We start from the raw sequence: 23,865 nt of genomic DNA on the forward strand, positions 1-23,865 counted from the left end.
CTGTTGCAGCAAAACGTGGTTTGTTGACCACTTCGCCTATCCCAGTTCCTAGTAGTAATAGCGGTCTTTTTTTCAGCATTTTGTCGAGCCGGGAATATACAAGTTCAGGAAACCTGCACTTTCACAACTCTCAAGAAGGTCACAGCGCAGGTTTTGTGACTTCCAGGACCTTCATTCACCAGCAACTTAGATAATTCTGGCTTCATGTTATTATTCAATTCAGTGTGGGATTCTCCAGAGCTTAATAGGATTTCAAGGCATTTTTCATGTTTTGTATGAGGTGAAGAAATGAATTACTGTGCTTTTCTTTCTCTGTAACTTTACTTAATTTTCACAGTTGACCCGGATTGAATGTCATATTTGGTTATATACAACTAGGTCTATGCAACGTCTTTTATTTTGAAAAGTAATAGAAACCACAAAACCAATACAAATGGATAAAAAAAGAAAAAGAAAAAGAAAAAGAAAAGTGACATGGGTCGTGGCAAAGGGATAGATAGTGTTTTAGATTGGGTACATGTCTGAAATTATTCAATTGTACCACACACCCCATGAATACTTTTAGTTGGATCACCCCCTCCCCATATGCAAGGCTATATAGCCCATAGTGTCAACCGAGCCAAAGAAAAAAAAAAAAAAGAAGTACATTATTGTCAATTACCGACTAATTTTTTTTTTTTTTTTTTTCTTAATAATTATCATTGGTGAATAACCAATCATCACCGGCCACTCCTCGTGGTAATCCATATTTTTTAATGATGGTGTAGATTTTTATTTTTTTTTGCATGCCATTGCTATTCTTTTTTTGATTAGGTTCATGGCGACATTCACAGATATTTAACTGATGGTAATTATATTGGTGCTATGATTTATTCTGAGTATATTCATCACCTGTTGAAAAATAGGCTGGAAGGATATTGATAGTTTCCAACGAGCATACCATTCCACGTTCCCAGCCCTCTATTACCATCATAGATGTATGTCTCTGATGATGATAATGTGAAAAGATTGGATATTCAAGAACATGAAGCATGGTTCCTATTTTTTTCCATGATTTCCCAGTGTTTTAAGACTCAACTCTCAAATTAAAATTAACGGTCTGCAATTGTGAAAGACGATTTGCTCTCTGAACAATAATAAATGTTGTGTATGCAATGCAATGAAATAAAATAAAATTAAATAAAATGGGATAAAGCAAAACGGAAAGAAGAAAAATGCAATTAATTAAATGAATGAATTGAAATTAAATACAACAAGAAACTTTAGTTTCTCAAAATGGAAGAATTGAAATCAAAAAATGCAAAAAGCCTTCAAGGAAAGGCAAAACAAAAACAAGAATGAAAAACATTGACGTCCAGCGATCAATGCAACTTATTAGAATAATATGACTTGAAAGAAACAACAACAACAACAACAAAAAATTGCTAAAATATAAGAAAGATGCAAAAAAAAAAAAAATATATAACTAAATCAAGGATCTGAACATGGATATTGCGACTCTTTTCCCTTAATTTTTCTCATTCTTCTGCTAGTCTTACCCCGCGGATTATTATGAGTTTTGAAATGTTGCATACAATTGTCATGTCTTGAGAATCTCGAATTACAATCAGGATAAGGACACTCATATGGACGAACGCCAGTGTGAATGGTTTCATGGCGGTTTAGATGGGCAGCAGTCATGTACCGTTTCCCACAAATGTTGCAACGGAAGCGACGAGGGGCGGCTGATGAAGGTGAAAAGGGGTTCGTTTGAAAAATGGTAGGAGATGAGCTGATAGGGTTATTTTGAATAGAAGAAGAAAGTGCCAGAAGTTTTTGCTGCTGTTGCCATGAGCTTGAAGGGATCAGGTGCGGGCTCGGGGATTGAGACACTGGTGTAAATCCAGCAGCCAATACAGTACCAGTAGGAACTGATTGGTGCATCAATCTGGTGAAATTCTGCGACATGGGAGGGAAAGCACTTCCCATACCAGATGTTGGAGGGGAAGAAGGATAGGAATCCAACGAGTCCGGCGAAGAACTTATTGGAGTTGGCAGGAGAAACCTTTGATTTTGAGAAGAGGGAAGAGGAGGATAGTCATAACCGAAAGAAGGTGTGGAATTTCCAGATGGGTGGGGGGAAGTGAATTTTGAGCTTGGTTCAAAATGAGAAGAGGTGCTTGGGTTCAATAAGGAGGCAATTTTAATAGAATCTCTGTTGAATGACCCAGAAGAGTGCCTAACCAATCCAGAGCCTCCAAAGTTAATCGGGGGTGTCTGAGTGGTAAGGAATTCCGACGTTGAGGCTTTCATCTTTTTTGGAGAAAAAGGGGACTTTTGATGATGAGGCGCCATCATACGGCAATAAGAAACGGTTTTGTTTTGTTTTGTTTTGTTTTGTTTTGTTTTAATTTTTTTTTTTCTCTTTTTTTTCTCTCCCTTTGAGCTTCTTCTTCTTCTTCTTCTTTTTTCTTCTTTTTTCTTCTTCTTCTTCTTCTTCTTTTTCACGATCTATCAATGGGGATGGAAGTGGGTCACCTAAGGTGCTTGCGTGTTGTGATTTTGTCTAAGGATGGTTTGTTGGACAGGAAACCCAATAGTCTCTAATTGATATATAAAACCACATGTGCACACACACAAGCGGCGATAATCAGAGTGGCCACCAACAGCCACCGGAGAAGGGCAACGGTGGTGTTATATATGAAAGATAAACACCGGTAATTGTTGTGTGAGACAGACTGTGCATGTGGAATGGTTCTGGTAGTGCGTCTTGACAGAAAATGGAGGATATTTATTCTCTGGGTGAGTGAAGTGAAGTGAAGAAAAGTGAAGTGAAGCAGCGCGGCTTACCCGTCAGTGCGCACCCCAACGCAACAATAGTGTGGTCGCGGGGAGGGGCGCTGACACATCACATGACCAAAACAATAGCAATAGATAAACAAAGTAACCTCCCGCCCCCCCCTCTCAATCCTTCAGGCTCATCATCTTCATCTTTGATAACAATAACGAAGAGCTCAACGTATCACATGGACGATACTAAGCAAACACCCCCAAAGTACCCTCAGGTTGCTGGGGCGCTCGAAATCGACCCTTGGCTCACTCCTTACGCCTCCGTCCTTGCTGATAGAAGAGCGTCTGCTCAGAACTGGCTTGACACTTTCCAAGAAAATGAGGGCGGTATCCTCAAGTTCGCTGATTCCTACAAAACATACGGACTTCAAGCTCACCCTGATAAGTCGATTACTTACAAAGAATGGGCTCCAAATGCCAAATCCGCTTCGTTAGTTGGTGAGTTTAATAAGTGGGATCCAGATTCCCATGTCATGACAAAAGATCCGTACGGTAATTTCCTAATCACCATTCTTCCCAATTCTTCCAACGAATATGCCATTCCCCACGACTCCCTCGTCAAGATTCGTTTGAACCTTCCAAATGGTCTGACAGTGTACCGCTTACCTGCGTGGATCACCAGAGCAACCCAAGCTCCAGCGACAGAAACCATTGACTGCAACGTTTACCAAGCTCGTTTCTGGAACCCTCCTCAACCGTATCAATTCAAGCACAAGAGACCTCAAGCTCATAAAGATCTCCGTATTTATGAATGTCACGTTGGTATTTCTACCCCAGATCCAAAAATTGGATCTTACCAAGAATTTACAAAGAACGTTTTGCCATTGATTCGTGACTTGGGATATAATGCTATTCAATTGATGGCTATCATGGAGCATGCCTACTATGCTTCTTTCGGCTACCAAATCACCAACTTTTTTGCCGTAAGTTCCCGTTATGGTACACCAGAAGACCTTAAGGAGTTGATTGATGTTGCCCACTCATATGGGATTGTTGTCTTTCTTGATGTTGTTCATTCGCATGCCTCCAAAAATACTGCTGATGGCCTCAATGCTTTTGATGGTTCTGAATATCAATATTTCCATGGGGATGGCAAAGGTAACCACTCCCTTTGGGACTCAAAACTTTTCAACTATGGTAAATATGAAGTGCTTAGATTCTTGCTTTCTAATATTAAGTTTTATCTAGATGTCTACAAGTTCGATGGGTTCCGTTTCGATGGTGTCACTTCAATGCTTTATCTTCATCATGGTATTGGTGCAGGAGGTGCCTTTAGTGGCGATTATAATGAATATCTTGGCTCAAAATCGTGTATTGATACCGAAGCATTGACCTATCTTATGCTCGCTAATGAACTCATTCATTCTGCCGGTAAGGCCGAAGATCGTAACTTTGTTAGCATTGCTGAAGATGTTTCAGGTTACCCAACTCTTTGTCTTCCTGCAGCTGATGGTGGGGTCGATTTTGATTACCGATTAAGCATGGCCATCCCGGATATGTGGATAAAAATGTTGAAGGAACAAAAAGATGATGATTGGGATATGGGTAAAATTACCCATACCTTAACCAATCGGCGTTACAAGGAAAAATGCATCGCTTATTGTGAATCTCATGATCAGGCTCTCGTGGGCGACAAGACTCTTGCCTTCTGGCTTATGGATGCCGAAATGTACACAAATATGTCAGTGTTATCCCCACTTACTCCAGTAATTGATCGTGGTTTGGCATTACACAAGATGATCCGCCTTATTACTCATGCTTTAGGGGGAGAAGCCTACTTGAACTTTGAAGGAAACGAATTCGGTCATCCTGAATGGCTTGATTTTCCACGAGTGGGTAACGGAGAGTCTTTCAAATATGCTCGTCGCCAATTCAACCTTATTAAAGATGATTTATTAAGGTATAAATACTTGTGGAGATTTGATGCAGCAATGCAAAAACTTGAGGAAAAATTCAAGTGGTTGGCCAGTGATTCCTGGACTTATGTATCTTTGAAGCATGAGGGAGACAAAGTAATTGTATTTGAGCGTAACGGCTTGCTCTTCATCTTTAATTTCCATCCAGCTGAATCGTACGCAGATTACCGTGTTGGAGTAGAAGCTTCGGGTACTTATAAGATTATATTAAACAGTGATAGGGCCGAGGAATTTGGTGGACATGACAGAATTGATGAAGAGAAGTCCAAGTTCTTCACTACTGATTTGCCATGGAATGAACGAAAGAATCATATTCAAGTTTATATTCCCAGCAGAACAGTTCTTGTTTTGGCATTAGAAAATGATCCGAGATTGTAATTTTTTTTTCTTTCTTTTTGTTTTATCGTCTATTATTCATTTTCTTGCATTTTATTTCATCGTTATTGTTTTTGAGAATTTTATTGAAAAGTCGATGATCTGTATTGAGCCTGCTTGGTGTGAAGTATAAATAGTTTCCTTTTATTTGCTATGTTCTTATTTGCTATGTTCTCTCTCTCTGATTTCACTTTGGTCTTCTTTTTTTTTTTTTTGTTACGCTATTTCTCAAAAAAAAAATCATGAAAGTTTGTCAAAAGCTACTAGTTATTACTCTAAGTCTCGAAAATATATGTATATTTTATTTGCAGAAAGATACCCTGGGTGAAGTGAGGTCTTAAAAATTCTAATTAGTATAAGTATTTGACCCCACAGAGAGGTCGTGAATACAGATAAAACTATGAAACATTGATTATTAGATACATCAGCAGAAATAATAACAAAGGAAGTATTAAACAAGAAAAACAAAATTCAAGAATAAATAGAAATAATAAAACAAAAGGAAAAACATTATCTATTGATTAAACAATTGACTGATCAGACCACTTTATATTTCCGACCCTCCTTCCTGATCTTTCACCACAAGAAGCCTCCTCCAATAACAACAACCAAGAATGAAAGTAATTGAATCATCAATCCTGTCAAAACTGGAAAGAAAATTCCAATATTGTCTTGTGTAGCATACATGAACCATCTTAAAAAAAAAAACCAAAAAAAAAACATCTTATCAATTTGACAGCAGATCATTGGGATCCAAATAATTATACTTCTCACAAACCAGAAAGCTAAGATTTTTTCGTAATTTTTACTAATTTTTCAGATGATTTCATACTATTGTTAAATAAATGCCACAAAACACTGGCAAGAATGTTATCGAAAGCCCCAGTATCGCAAAAATCGAGATAACGGAAACCAAGTACCAAGAAAGCAAGTACTTTCTGCGAACAATATAGATGTACGACATGAAGCCAATACCCAAAATCGAGGCAACAGTCACCAAAATAATGTTTTGTTGCAATAGAACCGCAATTTGTGATTCCGATTCTCTCTATTCGTTCGGCACATTACGGTGAAAATAAATAACGAAAGCATGTAAAGCATCCCAAACTTCAATGCCACGACCGATTTTCTATCGATAGCAAAATAGAAAAAACAAAGAACAAACGGTGTCAAAACCAATAAGGATCATTTTACTGATACTAAGAACATCATAAGAGCCAGGAGCAACCTTGTAAGAGAAGTTGATACTGATCACCAAATCATAAAGAATGAAAAATCTGTTTAAGATCAATAATGCTATGTAGTCCTGCACCACAAGCACCATACTTTCTGGTATTAACATGAAGGGAGATTTGAAAATGTGAATACTGGCAATGTTTTTGGAATGGTTTAGTAAAACTATTGAGAAAATTGCTATCTTTAACGTTCTCGATTTCAGAGCCTAACAATGATCAGTATTTTATTCCGAGAGCTCTGGAGGCTCAACTCTTTCCAACATTCTTTTTTGTTGGAGAAATCAGGAGTTGGGAAGTTAGTTACCTTCAGAAATTGTACGCTTATATTTTCTCCTTTGTCAAATTCATCCTAGAGTACAGAATTCTGTCTCTATGTGTGTTGCGCACTTCTTCTTCTTATCTCGGCCTGTGGGATTATCATTACTGCTCTCTTGTACATGTCAGTCTGCATAACCACAAATACTTCCACTACTTTTGTAGCTTTTGACGATTAATAGTTACCACTATCATGTTTATAGAACAATAAAGACTCACAGTAAAATTCCTGTTTATATATTATTCAACGTATACATTACATCGACAGTGTTGCACTCTATATGCTTAGGTTGAGTTACAGATATGAATAAATTCTAAGAAAATGAAGGTTATATTATGCATACCAATCATTGAGTTTCAAGACCGCGTTCTCCTCAGAACTTTGATATTTTTTCCTTATATTTTTTTTTTTTATTAATTTGACTCCTGAAAATTCTACTAAGTCTTCCCAGTCTAAATTCAGCAAACTACGAAAGCTTAGCAATGGGTGGCTAACATGCAAGCCATTGATTGTACAGGAGACAACCAGATTTTTGAACTACTCCCAAACGAGCCAACCAAGAAAGCTGAAAGGACATTCTCAAACTTGTACGAGCTGGTTTGAAAATATATTAAGATTTATACGGCTTTTTAGATGCAAATACCATCGTTATCGTACTCATCAGTCGGGATATTCTTGGCGAGATTGGAATCCTCGAAGCAGCAGCCCCATCGTACTTATAAGTATGCTTCGTAGTGAAAATCCGGGTAAGTCTATTATATTATATCAATTTTTCAACCCAAACAATTACACGCAAATTTGATATTTCAACGAACTATCACACTACTTGGTCATTTGTTTAATAGTGAATTATTATTGAAGCAAACAATGGAAGCTTCCAAAAATGCTCTGTCATCATTGGGGTGGTGGGAGCAAGCTAAGAAGCGCTCTTTGGAAGATATTTCTGCGTTCCCACAGGAATTTGGAAGGATACTCGTAGCTGCTTTGGAGGTATCCCCCAATCAAGACACTCTTCCAGTGATATCCTGGTGTCTTGATTTCTTGATCTTTGTATTCACTAATGCTATCGATGATTCCGAGTGTGATACGAGAATTGACGCGGCACTCAAGAAAAGCTTGCTATTGACAAAATACCTGATACACGAGAATACAAATGGCCAAAAAGCCGAAGTTTACAACGTGATGATTTTGAAGTTCTTGAATGAATTAATGGTAAGAAAATGCTGCTACAGCGTGGAAGTATTCCGAAAAGTGGTTCAATTAAGTTGTATTATTTACAATCAGTCGTTTTTGAATGTGCTACAAAAAAGTGCGGATTATAATGAGATATGGGACGAGTTGGTGATATTGAAATCAGCAATCTCTTCAAAATTAGGAAATGATACTGCTTTCCCAGTGAGAACGGATGATGTAAACGATGTGTCGCACTTAATTGGCCCGAAGTTGTTGATTGTGAGGTTCATTGGTATCGTCGTACAAAGTCAGCTTCCAACCCCACCAAAAGACCCGCGTAAAAGAGATAGACGCGGGCGTATTAAGAACGACGAAGACGTTTCAATTTCCATGACCAGGTCACATCCTTTGATTAATGAAAACTTGAAAGCTCAAGCTATGGGGTTGCTAGATCTGTTGCTAGTGATCATCACTGATGAGGAGAAAAACGTTCCTCAAATCATATCGGCAATTATGTTTCTGTTGATAAATATAATTAAAAAGAGACCTTCTATATCGCTGAAGATATTAAATCTGCTTTTGAACTTCGACTCATCTCGTAGAACCACTCCTGGGTGTGAAAATTCATACCATGATAACGAAGCCAAGATATTGAATAAACTTTCTAGAAGATTTAGCGATCGTTCATTCAAACTCTTATTGAATAATCTTTTCAAGAATGGTACTTTGAATAACAAAGAAAAAGGAGTCGAGCAAGATCCCCTATCGGCGAAATTTTATACAAAAATTAATTACATCCATCAATACCAAGATAAACAGCGGAAGGACAAGAACTTATTAAAAGATTTACCAGAAGATCTTCAATACTATCAGTTTTTGGAGCGAAAAGCAGATGAAGATAAGATTCTGATGTTGTTGAAGGCCAACCCGAAATTATCGAGAAGAGATGTTGACAATATTGGCAAATATTATCCACAGGTAAGCTTGAATGAAATTACGAATGCTGATCAAGGTGCCACGATGGGTGGTCTGGAATCATACTCTTCATTGTTCACATTGACTGATGTCAATAATGATTTGAACAAATTTGATGCCGGCTTATTAAATAACGAAATTTTAACCAAACTTATTCTTATTGCTATTGAACGCACCCGACCAGAAAAACTTTCTAGTGCCCTTAATGTAGTCGGTGAAAGATATAGAACTCTTAGCCAAAGGCATGAGCAAACACATGGAACCCAAGGAGGTGATCAAAAGAGAATTAAATTGGATGCTGGGAATGACTTGGCCATGTATGGTGCATCATATACCAAACTTAATGGAATTGATTCGAATTTAGATTATGTATTGCCAGCACCTAAAAAAATGACGCCCGCAGAAAGGAAAGAACACTTGAGCTTTATCATTTCCAATTATCTCAAATTAGCGGAATCAAAAGAACTTCAGACAATTATTGATTCTCAAAATGAACTGAATAATAACAACCAGGAATCAAAGGAGCCAGGTCACAGTCAGGGGATTATCAAGATGTCGAAGGTGGCAATTTCTCGTTGGGATAAGAATTCATGGGCCACTTTGCTTATCAGATTGGCCACCAGAGGCCTTAATAATGGCACAGATGATGAGAAACAAGAGATGAGCGATATGATTCGTCAAGCATTATTCAACCATTTCTTGGAAAATATTCATAATAGAATTGATATTGTTATTGATTGGTTGAATGAAGAGTGGTATTCTGAATATGTGAAAGGTGAGTCTTTGATGGTTGAAAACGGAGGGGAACTCAGTGAGGAAGATATGAACGGAAAGATTGAAACTCCAACATATATTATTTGGACGGTAAAGGTTCTAGATTCCATCATCCCGTTCCTCGAAACAAAGGATCGGAAAATCTTTATCAGACTTCTTTCAGATTTGCCATATTTGAATAAAGAAATCATCACAAAATTAAAATCTCTCTGTCTTGATCGACTTCGATTTGGATTAGGTTTACAGAGTTTGCAATATTTGGTTCTCGTTAGACCGCCAGTGAAGGAAATTTGTATTGAGATGTTGATTGAAATTTACAACGATGTTAAAGAGGTTAAAGAAGATGGCAACGAAGAAGTATTTGAGGCCATTGAAAAATTATTGAAAAAAATTGAACCCGCTGCGGTGAATACAGAAGTTGATAAGAGGAATGAGACATCAACTGCGAATGATTAAAAACTTGAATGATTATTGCCTCAAAGGAGCGAACTAAACTAATAACAAAAAAATCATTTGCTATTCTAAATTTTAAACTTATTTTTTCTTAAAGGCGAGTCTCAGATAAAACTTTTTCCTCTGTAATATACGATTGATGAATTTTTAACTAATAGTAATTATACTAATCATACTAATGATACATAAAATTTTATCCATACGTAACCGTTGTGTCAATCATTTGACATAGCTGCCATTGAATGTTGCTTTCAATAGATTGCGGCTGATTGAATAACAGTTAAGTCGCCTTATTTTTCATCAGATTCTTCTAGGTCCTTTTTTGGCTCTTCATCGGTGGTCAAATTTGAGTAAATCTCTTCAATCTCTTCCTTCGCCTCATCGACGCTGACGAGCGGGCTGATTTGTACCCTGCTGACCTTCAAATACCCATCTACGAAAATCCAATGGGATCTTTTGATACCATTAGGTGACTTTTTTGCGCCTAAAGGACCAATCAACTTCTTTTCAGGATCACATAGCAAACCGTCGAGTTTCAAAGATTGCTTCACCATGAAATTTTTCTGAGCCTTTGGGGAGTCAGATGAAAGACCAAATATTTTGGCCTTTTTTGATAAATCACCATAGTTCTGACTAAAACCGCAAGCCTGTTTTGTGCAACCTGGGGTCGACGCCTTCGGATAGGCAAAGATAGCAACAATCCTGTTTTCCAGAGCAATCTGTTTCAAGGACACGTCTTCATCATCTTGATTCTTCAACACAATGTCTGGGATCGCATCATCAATCTTCAATGCTTTGTTGGCCGGTTTCTTTTCTGGTTTCTCTTCTGGCTTAACAGCAGTCTTTTTGGAAGATTTTGGTTTTTTTGCAGGTGCAGAAGGAGCTGGCTCTTCAAGCTTGTGCTTGCTTGCTAGCCTGGAAGAACGACGAACGGAAGAGGACATTTTTGGTTCACAAAACAGGTTATGCCAGAGGATATGGTTGATGGGTGACAAAACAGAGTTCTCTAGCAGGATGGGGAGCAGGGAAGTGAGAAATTGATAACCGTGGGGGATCCCTCCCTTCCTCCCCCATAAACGATGTTAGCCTCACATGGTCACGTGAGAAATACAAAAAAAAAACACAACAACGGCAACAACAACAACAACAACGAAAGCAAAAACGCTGTCTACAATGCCAAAATATCAGAGTATTTATTATTAAACCGCTTGTCTCCACTATGGTAAAAGGGTATGCGTTTGTGCTTGCATTGGGCTTAGCCCTTGAACTAATAATGACCATACTCTTCCCTTCGTTTTCCGGCTTCCTTGACTCGGCAGTGGAGTTCTCGACCCCAGTGACCAGTTGGAGAAGTATCGAGGAAGGGATCTTTCTCTTAAAACACAATATCGATCCATACGATGGCGGGGTGGTTTATCATCCCCCTGTACTTATCAAACTTTTTTCACAAGTCAAAGACCTCTTCGGCACCAACACCACGTCTTGGAGAATTGCCAGTGGGCTTATATTTCAAATCGCCGATATTCTAACCAGTATTGAATTGATCCAGATCAGCAAGAAGTTCCTACGCGAATACAAGAACCCTAAACAAGGTACATACACTGTACTCATTGCCATTTTCTATACCTTCAATCCAATCAAGATCTTATCGGTTTTGTCTAACTCTTCCATAATTTTTTCAAATCTTTTTATTGCCTCAACTTTGTATTCGATGGTGGTGCTAGAGAATGTGGCATTGGCGGCGGCCTCTTTGGCCATGGGTACGTATCTCTCTTACAATCCTTGCTTTCTCCTATTCCCTTTTATCGGTATGGTCATAAACTTGAAAAACCACTTATCTCCGTGCTCCTCGATCATAAAATCAATACTGGTAGCGCTAATACCGTTCATCGCTACTTTCACAGGTCTTTTATATTGTAGCTATATCATTAACAATAATAATTGGAATTTCCTTATGGCAACTTATGGTACAAACATTTTTTTCACAAAAATCAATCCAAATTTGGGTTTGTGGTGGTACTTCTTTATCGAAATATTTGAATTTTTCTCCAAATTCTTCATTGGGGTTTTCAACATTTACAATCTTGTTTACATCTTGCCTCTCACCATCAGGTTCCAAAATTCCAAGTTTTCCAATTTACAGATCAATAACAAGTATCTCATATTCCCCTTTGTGTTATCATACGGTTTTGTGGTGTTAACTAAGGCGTATCCTACACTCAATGATCTTGGATTCATTTGCCAGTTACTTTTGCTTTTAGTTTTTCAGAATGATTTGAAGATTCTCAAGTTCTTGAGATACCCAATTGTATCAATCCTTTTAGTAATCCACGCTGTTATCTTGAGCCCTATATTCTATTATTTATGGATCTTTAGCGGTAGTGGCAACTCAAACTTCTTTTATGCAATCAACTTGGTATATTCTCTAGGATTAGGATTTATGTTGATCGACTTTATTTGGAGTTATCTATCTTTGGAGTACTTGTTTGAGAAGAATAATGGGAAAGAAGTTGATTATGATGCCAAATTAAGATTGACACAAATATGAAAGTGCTAGTGATTTGGGATTTTTTTTTTTTTCCTAATTACAATATTTAGTTTGTTTTTCTTTATGAGCTACTAAAGTTTTTTGGTTACGCATCATTATTATTAGTAGTAGTATTCCCAATATATCGGTACATGAACAATGAACATGAATTCAAATTATAAAAATCTATTGTACAAAATTAAAGAAACGCCCCGATTCCAAAACAAAAATTATTCTTTCATCTCTTTGTCTTGTTCAGACTGCTTTTCACCAATGAACAAGACATTATTGCAACGAATGAATATTTCCCCAATTTTCCCCTGCTCAACATCATTCATATATTCAACTGCATCATCGATTTGTAGATTCATGTAATTATCCACGGAGACCAATGTTCCACGATACTCTGTTCTATTCCATTTTAAGCGTACATTGACTTGTTTATCAATAAGAGATTTCAAAAAAGGTTTTGGATTAGCCTTTTCTAGCTAATATCGGTTAGTATTTGTTATGAACTTATGTTATATTGTTTGTGCCTTCGTTTGTCCAAGAAATCTTCTTTTCGAACTTTTCAAATGAAAATAGACAAATGATACTGTTGTATCGTAGATTTTAAATACATACCGTCGACATAATGGAATTTCTTGATGGGTGGCGGGCACTGTTTGGTTTATTCTGTAGCATTATTATATGTTTGTGCTAACCCATTTTCTTATGAGGAAAAAAAAAAAAAAAAAAAAAAGGAAGTATGCTCACCAGGGCAGCTAACAAAACATTATAATATAGAGGAGTTATTTTAGTGACACATATAATAATATCATACAATTTGGTTACAATTTCTACCATATAAATCTGACAGAACATCGAACAAAAGAAACCAAATAAACGATAATATTTTTTGATTACAAGAGCAAAGTCGTCCCATCTTGTGCTCGGAATAATATACATAACATGATAAAAACTAAGATAGCAAAATTAAAGTGTAAAATTTTCTTAATTTTTCAATCAAACAAATTGTGAGCTCTACGTCTTCTGGGACCATGAGACGCATTGTTAGGGGCGATTCTATCTTTGAGGTCTCTGGCGACAGGTGACCTTGACCGTGAGCTGTGATACCCACTCGGTGATCTTGATCTTGATCTTCTGCGTGGTCTGTGGCTTGGGAACAAATCATCATCATCAGCATCATTGTGCCCATTAAATTTATCAGATTTCCATCTATTCTGAATATCAGTATCATCCTGGTCCATTCGATCATCTCTGGCGTTGTTGTGATTGAATGCCTCATTTATTGCCGAACCACCACTCGACAATGAAGGGAATTTTCCTGCAAACAAATCATCTTCATCACTTTGACCGCGACCATCACCACCCCTAGAGCTACGGCCAGGAACATACGTATCTCTTTCCCTGTAATTGTTTTTCGAATAATTTCTTCTACTAGTGCCCTGGCGAGGTCTGCGACTTCTCTCTGGTTCTCCGTAAAGTAAATAATACCTTGATTTGTCCTTGGCATTTTTTTCTTTTTTGTCAGTTTGGTAAGCCTCCCTGATATATATTTCATTCTGTTGTTTTTGTTCTTCTCCAGTTTCCTTTGGCTGCTCGCCAAAGAAGTAGGTCTTAGCCTTTCTTTCTGTGGTGGAGTCAAACCGCGTAACATCATCATAATCATTGGTCAACATCGCCAATGCCTTTGAACATGATTCTGCATCGTCGAAAACAACACAAATAGAAGTGTCGTTGATCCATTCTATCGTAAACCTGTTGATTCTTTGGTCGACACTGGCAACTGCATCCTTGAGATGGTGGTCAAGATAACGTTTGATATCGTGGGTTGAGAGAGCATCAAGAGTGAACCTGAGAAACATTGCTTCGTGACGCACACCATGTGTGTCAGAGCTGGTGCTGGGTGTCGTGTTTATTTCGTTGGCATCACCGATTTGTCCTAGTGGCTAAAAAAATAAAATGTAAGCATTAGTATAACACCCCCATCAAGATATACAAACCACCAATAGCCGAAAATACTAACATACCTCAATATCCATTAACTCATCCATTTGTTCAGACATACTTGTATCATATGTAACTTCACTTCCCAGTGACACCGACAATAATATCCTTCGTCAACGTCACTCTCGACTGGCTTCAAATCGCTTTTTTCACTGCAGGTACCCGGACGGAGAGACAACCCTTGACCAGATCACCGCACGCTCACTGGGTGGTAGTATTCCCTCCATGGCTCACTTGCTGAGGATATTTGCCAGTATCTTAACACCATGATATCTTTTTACCCCATCTATCATAAATGAAGCCATCTCCCTCATAGCCAACAGTAAGATCCTCGCCCGCCACTTTCTCTGCTGCTGCTTCTTCTTCTTCTTCTTTTCTCAAGGTGTGCGCCGGGCAACGCAACGCAACCATTTTTTTTTTTTTTTTTTTTACCTAAAAAAAAATCAACGAATTTTTTTCACACTTCATAGGAGTAGCCACTTATTCGCCAACCAAATCAGAGGGACAATCAGACCTTGGGCATATTTACCGAATCAGTCTGATACCTATCCTTTTACCCCACTATCACTCAAACGTTGCAGGTAGTCTTTTCAACAGGTTCCCTCTCAAGCACGTTTTATAACATTTAAAGTGTCTTACCGTGGTAATCAATCAATCATATCATATCCAATTGATCAGCAAGAAGAATCAATTGTTGGTTTCAACCTAAACATGCCTACCAATCCTACTGGCTCATCTCACAGTGGGTCCAACCACTCCAACCCCAATAACTCCTCGGGAGGGTCTAACAATAATGGAGGCGCCGGCAATAGACGCTCGAGCACTACCAACAGACAACAGTTTGATTACGGTCAACCAATGAATAATTATATGTTTAACCAGCAGGCATTCGCTAATGCTAACATGGGTTACATGAACAATGGTGTGGGCGCGCCTTTCCAAGTGTATGCTCCTTATTATCAAGGTTATTCAGGTGATTACTCCGCTGGCTACAACATGCCGTTTCCTAATCAAAATATGAGACAAGGAAGCTTCAGTGGTTATTACCCAAACCAAGGTCAAAACTACGGGCATAATCAAAATAAGCACTTGAAAAATCAGGGTAGTGCCAACTCTTCTCCAGTGTCTCACAAAAACAATTTGCATTATAATAATAATCACAACCACCACTCCCACCATGCTCATCATAACAACAATAATGGAAACAATACCAACGCTCTTGTTTCTGGTACTGGCAACACCAGTAGTGTGTCTTCTCCTGCTACCAGCAATGCCTCCCTTTCAACTAACCCAAAGGCTCCAAACACTCCAAGCAAACCAGCACATGCCACTCTCAACTCTCCTTTGGTTGCAACAGCAGGCTCTATTCCTGCTTCGACTGGCAAGGTTACCATCAAGAACCCTAAGGGTCAGGATGTCGACTTGTCTTCTTTGGCTAATAAATCACAACCTTCTTCTCGTATTTCAACGCCAAAGGCAGCAAATAATGCTAAATTGGCCTCTGTGAGCTCACCATCAGGTTCTGCTTCTGATGCTGTTCGTGATGATTTCAGATTAAAGGTTGCTGCTCTAGCCAAGGCCAAGGCCGATGCTGTGGCCAAAGCTAAGGCTGAAGCTGAAGCAAACTCTAAAGAAACTGTCACCGAAGAGAAACAAGAAAAAGTCTTAAATAAGGAGAGCTCAAATGAAGCTGAAGCTGAAGAAGCTAAGCCTGTGGAAGAAAATGTCGTTGAAAATGTCGTTGAAAAGGAAGATGAAAAAGAAGTTGAAAAAGAAGATGAAAAAGAAGCTGAAAAAGAAGTGGAAAAAGAAAAGAACGTCGAGACTCTGGAGAAATCTGAAAATGCACCATCAACGGAGTCTTCCAAACCTGAAGTTGATGAAACCAATGTTGAGCCAGTACCAGTAGTCGAATCCAAGGAAGAAACCAAACCGGAAGCTGTGGAAATAAAGGAAGAATCAACTAAGGAAAGCGAATCTCAAGAATCTGAAGAATCTCCAAATGTTAAGGATGTTTTCAACTTGTCTGAATTATTGGAGGCCATTAGTAAAGCTAAACCAATCGAAGACCCATACAGCTTCAAATACCCAGATGACTGGGCTATTCCTGATGAAAGATGCCATGAACATTTCAAGAAAACTGGTAAGCCAAAATATGATCCTAGGTTTTTGTTACAGTTCAAGGAACCATTGAATTTAGAAGTTGATCCACAGTGGAAAGAAAAACATGCCCATTTGTTCAGTGTCGTTGAAATGAACAGCCGTAGTGGCTCAATGAGAAATTCTTCAAACTTTAGAGGTGCTCCAGGTCAATTTGGTTTGGGTTCAAACATTGGTAACTCTAGAGGAATTGGTGGTAATATGAGATCTCAATCCAATAATCCTAGAAAAGGATTTGGAGGCGATTCTAAATCTGGCTCAAGACAATCCTCGAGAAGAAGAGGTGGTTCTAATGCTGGTACCGGTTCTAGAAGAGACGGTCGTTCTGATTCGAAGAGAAATAACTCCAAGAGATATAAAGACAAAGAAAATGAAGTTAATCAAGTTTTGGAAAATATTGAAAACCAAATTAAGGATAATGAAAAACCAGCTGAACCAGTTAAACCATTGGAGAAATCTGCTAATAGATGGGTTCCAAGATCTCTTAAGAAGAAGACTGGTGAAGTTAAGAAGAATGCAGATGGCTCCGAATTCTTGAATGAAGAAGAAATCAATAGAAAAACAAAGTCCTTATTAAATAAGTTGACTCTTGAAATGTTTGAAAATATTACCGCTGAGATCATTAAGATTGCTGAACAATCTAAATTTGAAGAAGATGGAAAATCATTGAAGCAGGTTTTAGAATTAACCTTCCACAAGGCGTGTGATGAACCACACTGGTCTTCAATGTATGCTCAATTATGTGCTAAGATGGTCAAAGACTTCAGCTTGGAGGTGAAGGATACTACGTCGATCGATAAGACTGGGGCTCCTCTTGTTGGGGGTCAATTGGTCCGTAAATGTTTATTGACCAGATGTCAAGTAGAGTTCGAAAAGGGTTGGGCTGATAAATTGCCAACAAATCCAGACGGTAGTGCGTTGGAACCAGAAATGATGTCTGATGAATATTATGCTGCTGCTGCTGCCAAGAGAAGAGGTTTAGGTTTGGTGAGATTCATTGGTGAATTGTACGCTTTGGGTTTGCTTTCTGATCAAGTTATTGTCTCTTGTATGCACTCACTTTCGAGCAACTTCGAGGATCCATCTGAAGAAACTTTGGAAACTCTATCTCAATTAATCACTACTGTTGGTCCAATAATCGATTTGTCGAACAAACCAGGTGATAATAGAGCAAGAATGATGTTGGCAAAGGCCTTTGAAAGAATTGGTGTAATTATTAACTTGAAGATTCCTGCAAGAATCAAATTCAAGTTGATGGATTTGCTTGATGCTAGATCAAGCAACTGGAGTGAATGGAGCAAATCTAAGGGTCCAACCACCATTGCCCAAATCCATGCTGATGCTGAAAAGCAAAGAGAGGATGAGAAGAGAAGGAATGAAAAGAAGATGTCGAAGGGTGGTAAGAGCTACGGTGGTGATTCCAGACAAAACTCTAACAGCAACTGGGCTCAAAGTACTGTCTCTAGAAATGATATGAAAAATATTGGTGTTGTGAGAAACTCTAGTGATAAAGCCTTGGGTCCAATCAACAATTTTGCCAAACGCGGGGCAAGACACTCAAGTAATAATTTGGCTGCCGTTAACTCTAGAGAAAACTCTACTAGATCTGTTAGTAATTCTATTGCCTCAATTGGAAGCTCTGCCAATCTTGCCGCTAATGAATCTAAGTCCAACTTGTTTGATGTCTTGAATCACGAAGAATCTGATGAAGAAAATGGTAGTGATGAAGAAGAGGAAAATGGTGAGAATGATAATGGAGAAGAAGCAGAAAGTCAGGCTGCAGATGTCGATGAGGAATCTAAGGAAGAGAAGGATTGAATCGGATTTTGGGCAAACATAAATAAAAGTGTGCATTTATCTTCTTTTCTCTATTTTGTACAAGCGCTTTGTACTCACTATCATTTCTCGCTTGAAACCCCTTGTCATCTGTTCCTATCATTTTTTTTTTCATTATTGTTACTCACTGAATTGTTATTTTTTCTTCTCTTTCGTGCTCTTATTTTCCATCCGTTAGAAAAAATAATAATAGAACCTTTACTCACCCCCTTTTTCAACTTACCTTGATGGTGTAATTTTGTCCGTTTGTTTTTTATTTATTTATATTTTCGTGAATAATTCTCGAAATAATTATCGCTTTCTGGTTATTTATACGTATCTTATTTGATTTTTTATTTATTTCCTTCTTCTTTTTCACTATTGTGTCTACTAGCATATTGTTAAGCAAGCATTTCATTAAATAATCAAATTTGTCCATTAGATCTTGATAGTTATTGATGAAAAAAAGAAAAAGAAAAAAAAAAAGCTCGTATGGAGCTCAGTTTCCCATCGACTCCGCATTAACGAAGGTAGGTATACATACATCAGTTGTAATATTTGAAAGTTTTGATATATTTTAAGGCGTCCACTCGCTAGTATAATACATCTCAACATTTTATAGCGTTATACATTTTATATTATTATATCTATTATTATATATTTTGTAGTATTGTAGTATTATAGCATTATAGTATAAAATGTTAGAAATCACACCAACAAATTCGATGATGGAACACCTCATGAGGAGCTTACACAAAATTTTGCCGCCACGTCCAAAATATGGTATCCCTACATAAAAAATAACAGTACGAGAACAATAGAAATAAGTTTTATTATAATACAATATCTAATATTACGCCTCAGTTTCCTCTGGTAATAGGGCAAATGAATTGACAGGCGCTTTTTCAGGCTTTGTTTCCTCGTCACTCTCGATATCAGAATAGGTCTCTATTTCTTGGTCTGGCTTCAGGCTAGTCTTTGTGGATTTTTGAGGTTTTGACTCTTTTCTCATTTCCTCATCAAGTTGATCCCAGGTCATCTTTCTTCTTTGAATATTGAGTCCCTTGTTTATACTTTTTTCAATTTTGGCACTCAATTTCCCGCCAAAAGAAATGGCCCTTTTGACTTTGACATTATTGGATTTCATGATACCACCTTCTCCTAGCTTTCTGGTTTTCGATGTATCCTTCTTGCGAGCTTCTTTCTTCTCAAGTTTTTTTTGGAGAAGCTCTTCGTTTTTATTGGCAGTTCTCACGATGAAATTAGCAATATCTGCCTTACCAGAACTTCTTGGAAGCTTCGATAGTTCTGCCACTTCAGAATCTTCTACCTGAGCTCTACGAGCAGCTCTGGAATGTTTAGATATCTCTCTTTTACCCATAGTTTTTTATTAGTCTGTGTTTTAGTGGATAATCTATCTAGTGAGATTGGTAGAACTTAAAAAAAAATTTTAACTGATTCGATGAGGTATGTGATACATGCATCATCATACGTTAACAAATTGCAATCATGATTTAATCATATACTTTCTCACACAATAATGATAAGAGATTCTGTCAGGGAAGTAGGGAAAGGGAGATACATATATATTTCCTTCTGGTGATGTTTTTCTTTTATTATACTAACTCATTAGGATGTAGTGAGTACTAATCATGGAAAGCTACAAAAGTAGTGGGAGTGTTTGGTATAAGAGCTCGTGGCTTTTGAGTCATTTTGAGAAGCCTATGCTATGGGCAGACTGACATGGTATATTTTCTTCTCGTGTTATTCTTCAAGTGCGCATTCTTTGTATAATGTCTTGACTGAGTCTATTACAGCGCATTATCTGATTTTGAATTCATCTTGGATACTTTCATTTACTTCTGCGTCTGTAGCCTCAGTTCATATATGTTATCGATGGTGACTAACATCTCAATATCTTCATGACTTAAGTTCCTTGTAATGTGAAGCTTAATGTTACCACCCAAGTGTATGATATTCATTTAACAATTTCGGCTTATTATTGCTTTATGGATATGCGTTCTAATAACACGGATTTCGGTGGGGAGATACCACACATTTCCAATAGGAACATGTTATTTGTGTTTTTTGATGTGGTGGCGGCTGGGTACGTGATTTTTGCATTCCCTTTGGCACTTGCTTCTTCTTTCTTCTTAACTTCTTCAACTTTTCTAAGCTTGTCTCCTAATGGCATGACTCTATCATCGGACTTCATGATGCTGTCGCTAGTAGTCTTTCTTTCAATATCCTGTTCTCTTCGCTTATATGCTTTTCTCACATTTTTCTACTGGATCTTGCACAAGTTACGAGCGTATTTCAATAATACCAAAAGTTTTAGATCAATAAGACTAACCGATGGCGTAAGCAATATTTTCTGGAAAAGACACTCGTCAAAAACATAAGGGAAAACTCTTTGAGACTTTGCGATAAATAGACCGATTGCGGTAAGAAATTCCAATTCTCAATGACCTGTTTAGAGGCGAAGAAGATGCTGTCTTAGTTGCTTAACACTACCATCAGACAAATATTCGCACGGGTCAACAACCTGTAACTATGGATAAATGGAAAAAAAAAGGGCACTAGAATGAACAAGAAATATGACAACTATCGATAGATTAAACAATAGTTATCAGTATCACAATACCATGAGCATGGGCTATCTGACACAGGGTCTTTCATTTACTCACCATGATCTTATTTGCAAGTTTCATAGATGCTGTTTCAATATTTCCTTAAGGAAAAAAATTATTGTAATAAAAGCTTTTTTTTTTTTTTTTGATTCTCCAGTTGGTTATCTACAATCTCAATTATATACGTTATTTGTTTTAGTAGCGATGAAGTGAAATCAGGAACAAAAATTCCTGCATCTTCATAAACTGAACAAAAGAGTAAATACAACAAAACACATCAAAATTGCAAGGGCTGATGGTTTTCCTTTTCCCATTGGTAATAAAGCTTCCAAAGCTGGATCATACACTTCGGTTGCATATGTATCAAACTGTTGCTTTGCCTGTTCATGTGATGTTGAATTATAAGGTCTAGCATGCTCTGTGGTTATCAAATTCCCTTGGTAATATGTGTAATATAGGAATTCTGGTACAGAGATAAAATATGAATTTTCATAGAAGCTATAATATTGGCAGAGATGGACAATAATAAATTACCAATAATACAAATAATAATAAAACATGGCTTACCATACACACCATTCTCTAAAGTGCGACGGTTACCATGGTAGTTCCGTTGGGCACTTTTCTACTCTTCGATGATATATTCTACCATATTCTATACCTTATATACTCTTTGTTAAGTTGTTTTGTTATTTCCCTGTATCAATCAGGAGTTTATGGCACTTGAAACAGTAGCATCCTTTTGTACCGTTCATATATTTCAGAATATTTTTCTTGAGCTTTTTATTATTTATTTACTGTTTTCACGTAAGACGATCAAGAGAGATTGAGTAATGACAAAAGTATAATAATCAAAATTGTTAAAAAGAATAAAATGAAATAACATAAAAGAAATAACATAAAAGAAATAATGACAACTGATGTGACGATAATACTTGACCTTTCTCGAGTTTCTTGATCAAAATACTGGATTATGGGTTTTAAGGTTTTTGATACCCCTGCTTCACTTTTGGGTGTTCTGTTGTGCACCTTATATTTTCTGGTTTCAGATACTATAGAGTTTACTGATCAAGGCAAGAGCTGGAAACCTCCGGTTTTGGAGACCGATGTCATGATGTCGAGCTGCACATCATTTGCAACTTATCCACCCTCGACGAAAAACCCATCATATCATCAATTACCACACAGCATCCGTATAAATAATATAAATCAGGTATCATTTTATTCAAGTATGTAATATATATAATCTACTGGCAGAATCAGGACAATATTCAAAGAATTAAAAAGACAGGAAAAAAATAGAAGTTTGCACTCAACAAGAAAATTTAAAAAAGCTATGCAAAGTCAAATAAAAATGAGACAATAGTTAAAAAAAAAAAAAAAAGGAAAAAAAATTAGAAGCGTGATTTGGGAAGGAGAATGATCAATACCAAGTCAGTGTTGAACTTCTGCTTCAGTACTGCCTGAATTAACAGCTCTCTAAAATTTCAGTGCTCCTAGATTTCATTGCTTGTAACCAGAGAATCAGAATCAGATTCGTTGGCTCCCAAATTAATTACGATATCCTTATAAAGATCGCTACTGAATCTATTAATTTGGCCCAAAATAACTTGTTCGCTTTGATTAGCCACAGAATCGGAAGCATTATCAACAGTGGCCATGTAATCTTCGACGGTTTCCAGGTCAGTGCTGGTATTAGAGCTTATCTTGCTACTGGTTTCGACGCTTTGGTTATGTGTTTTCTCAGAAGACCCAACAAAAGTATTAGTTTGCATATCGGACTTATCAAGAAATGGAGCACAGTCCAACTTAGAGTCATCCTCACTGCGACTTTGATTGTCAGGATCTTCAAAAATATTATCTTTATTGGTAAAAAAATCGTTCATTTTCACGTCTGGCGAAGTTTCACGGGCAAGCTCATACAATCTGAATCGTCTGTAGTAATCATCAATGATTCTGTCGAGGCTCTGTAATGCTGTTTGGTAAGCCCTGTGATTGTGTTCAGTAGCGTCGTGAAACATATCGAGGACATCCTTTCGTCTGCATAGACCCTCTAAGGTGTCTACAGGCTGCTGAAGCGCTGTGATATATTGGTCAGTTCTTTCCAATGTCAAGAATTTTTTTAACCAATTGTCCAAGCCTGGAAGAGAGACATCATGCGGAGTAATAAAAGTTCTACCACCTTGCACAGTAGTACGCCGAGGATCTCGATTGTGCATTGTTGTGGTATGGATGAAAAGATGTAGAAATCCGAAGGGCTTTGGAGTTTTTAGGGGCCGGGTTGGATATATTATTGAAATAGTAGATTTAATTGCCGATAGTGAATCGAGAACCGGATGAATTGTAATATATGTATGTGATTTTTGTGAATCATCCTTCACAAATCTGAGCTAGGCTTGCCTTATTGATGAATATGCGACTATACCCTGTACAGACAGAGCCTAAACCTTTCATGCATCGGATGTTTCAGTTAATACCTACATGCGGCATCTCTACATGGTCCACAAATGCCTTCCTTATCTGCGTCTATTGTTTTTCACTGATTCCAGGTTGAAAGATTGGGTACTGGCATTAGCAATCTCTGTCATGGCACCATGGCCCTCCCTATAATTTCCTACTAATAATTTATGCACACAGTGAGCCCAAAACAATCAAACACATTTGATGATGCCTTCAA

At 37.6% G+C, this 23,865-nt stretch overlaps 13 protein-coding genes across 13 annotated transcripts; 5 read left to right on the forward strand and 8 right to left on the reverse strand. All coding sequences in view use genetic code 12, as the record gives it.

Annotated features, from left to right (window-relative positions):
* Positions 1-1,470: 1,470 nt before the first annotated feature.
* Positions 1,471-2,292, reverse strand: DASC09_010590 (C2H2-type zinc finger protein; the record flags this gene model as incomplete). Its single annotated transcript, XM_064994662.1, has 1 exon — positions 1,471-2,292. The coding sequence occupies one exon, from the start codon at positions 2,290-2,292 to the stop codon at positions 1,471-1,473; it is 822 nt and encodes a 273-aa protein (XP_064850734.1).
* Positions 2,293-3,005: 713 nt separating this feature from the next.
* On the forward strand, positions 3,006-5,123 carry GLC3 (1,4-alpha-glucan branching enzyme; the record flags this gene model as incomplete). Its single annotated transcript, XM_064994663.1, has 1 exon — positions 3,006-5,123. One exon carries the CDS (start codon positions 3,006-3,008, stop codon positions 5,121-5,123), a length of 2,118 nt encoding a protein of 705 aa, XP_064850735.1.
* An 823-nt stretch (positions 5,124-5,946) lies between these two features.
* DASC09_010610 (uncharacterized protein) lies at positions 5,947-6,444 on the reverse strand (the record flags this gene model as incomplete). The annotated part of the gene is made up of 2 exons (XM_064994664.1): positions 5,947-6,168; positions 6,286-6,444. The coding sequence occupies 2 exons, from the start codon at positions 6,442-6,444 to the stop codon at positions 5,947-5,949; spliced, it is 381 nt and encodes a 126-aa protein (XP_064850736.1).
* A 722-nt stretch (positions 6,445-7,166) lies between these two features.
* Positions 7,167-7,406, forward strand: DASC09_010620 (uncharacterized protein; the record flags this gene model as incomplete). The annotated part of the gene is made up of 2 exons (XM_064994665.1): positions 7,167-7,268; positions 7,305-7,406. The coding sequence occupies 2 exons, from the start codon at positions 7,167-7,169 to the stop codon at positions 7,404-7,406; spliced, it is 204 nt and encodes a 67-aa protein (XP_064850737.1).
* Positions 7,407-7,538: 132 nt separating this feature from the next.
* Positions 7,539-10,049, forward strand: DASC09_010630 (RNA-processing protein PTA1; the record flags this gene model as incomplete). Its single annotated transcript, XM_064994666.1, has 1 exon — positions 7,539-10,049. The coding sequence occupies one exon, from the start codon at positions 7,539-7,541 to the stop codon at positions 10,047-10,049; it is 2,511 nt and encodes an 836-aa protein (XP_064850738.1).
* Positions 10,050-10,336: 287 nt separating this feature from the next.
* On the reverse strand, positions 10,337-10,990 carry DOT5 (thioredoxin peroxidase DOT5; the record flags this gene model as incomplete). Its single annotated transcript, XM_064994667.1, has 1 exon — positions 10,337-10,990. The coding sequence occupies one exon, from the start codon at positions 10,988-10,990 to the stop codon at positions 10,337-10,339; it is 654 nt and encodes a 217-aa protein (XP_064850739.1).
* Positions 10,991-11,265: 275 nt separating this feature from the next.
* On the forward strand, positions 11,266-12,594 carry GAB1 (GPI-anchor transamidase subunit GAB1; the record flags this gene model as incomplete). The annotated part of the gene is made up of 1 exon (XM_064994668.1): positions 11,266-12,594. The coding sequence occupies one exon, from the start codon at positions 11,266-11,268 to the stop codon at positions 12,592-12,594; it is 1,329 nt and encodes a 442-aa protein (XP_064850740.1).
* Positions 12,595-12,803: 209 nt separating this feature from the next.
* Positions 12,804-13,257, reverse strand: SMX3 (mRNA splicing protein SMX3; the record flags this gene model as incomplete). Its single annotated transcript, XM_064994669.1, has 2 exons — positions 12,804-13,061; positions 13,198-13,257. 2 exons carry the CDS (start codon positions 13,255-13,257, stop codon positions 12,804-12,806), a joined length of 318 nt encoding a protein of 105 aa, XP_064850741.1.
* A 317-nt stretch (positions 13,258-13,574) lies between these two features.
* Positions 13,575-14,642, reverse strand: DASC09_010670 (NCBP3 domain-containing protein; the record flags this gene model as incomplete). Its single annotated transcript, XM_064994670.1, has 2 exons — positions 13,575-14,525; positions 14,607-14,642. 2 exons carry the CDS (start codon positions 14,640-14,642, stop codon positions 13,575-13,577), a joined length of 987 nt encoding a protein of 328 aa, XP_064850742.1.
* Positions 14,643-15,294: 652 nt separating this feature from the next.
* DASC09_010680 (translation initiation factor eIF4G) lies at positions 15,295-18,561 on the forward strand (the record flags this gene model as incomplete). The annotated part of the gene is made up of 1 exon (XM_064994671.1): positions 15,295-18,561. The coding sequence occupies one exon, from the start codon at positions 15,295-15,297 to the stop codon at positions 18,559-18,561; it is 3,267 nt and encodes a 1,088-aa protein (XP_064850743.1).
* Positions 18,562-19,411: 850 nt separating this feature from the next.
* On the reverse strand, positions 19,412-19,939 carry ECM1 (Ecm1p; the record flags this gene model as incomplete). The annotated part of the gene is made up of 1 exon (XM_064994672.1): positions 19,412-19,939. One exon carries the CDS (start codon positions 19,937-19,939, stop codon positions 19,412-19,414), a length of 528 nt encoding a protein of 175 aa, XP_064850744.1.
* A 618-nt stretch (positions 19,940-20,557) lies between these two features.
* On the reverse strand, positions 20,558-20,773 carry DASC09_010700 (uncharacterized protein; the record flags this gene model as incomplete). The annotated part of the gene is made up of 1 exon (XM_064994673.1): positions 20,558-20,773. One exon carries the CDS (start codon positions 20,771-20,773, stop codon positions 20,558-20,560), a length of 216 nt encoding a protein of 71 aa, XP_064850745.1.
* A 1,911-nt stretch (positions 20,774-22,684) lies between these two features.
* Positions 22,685-23,407, reverse strand: DASC09_010710 (uncharacterized protein; the record flags this gene model as incomplete). Its single annotated transcript, XM_064994674.1, has 1 exon — positions 22,685-23,407. The coding sequence occupies one exon, from the start codon at positions 23,405-23,407 to the stop codon at positions 22,685-22,687; it is 723 nt and encodes a 240-aa protein (XP_064850746.1).
* Positions 23,408-23,865: the final 458 nt, after the last annotated feature.

This window comes from Saccharomycopsis crataegensis (assembly GCF_037102585.1).
Source record: "Saccharomycopsis crataegensis DNA, jcf7180000000073, whole genome shotgun sequence".
Classification (NCBI taxonomy): domain Eukaryota; kingdom Fungi; phylum Ascomycota; class Saccharomycetes; order Ascoideales; family Saccharomycopsidaceae; genus Saccharomycopsis; species Saccharomycopsis crataegensis.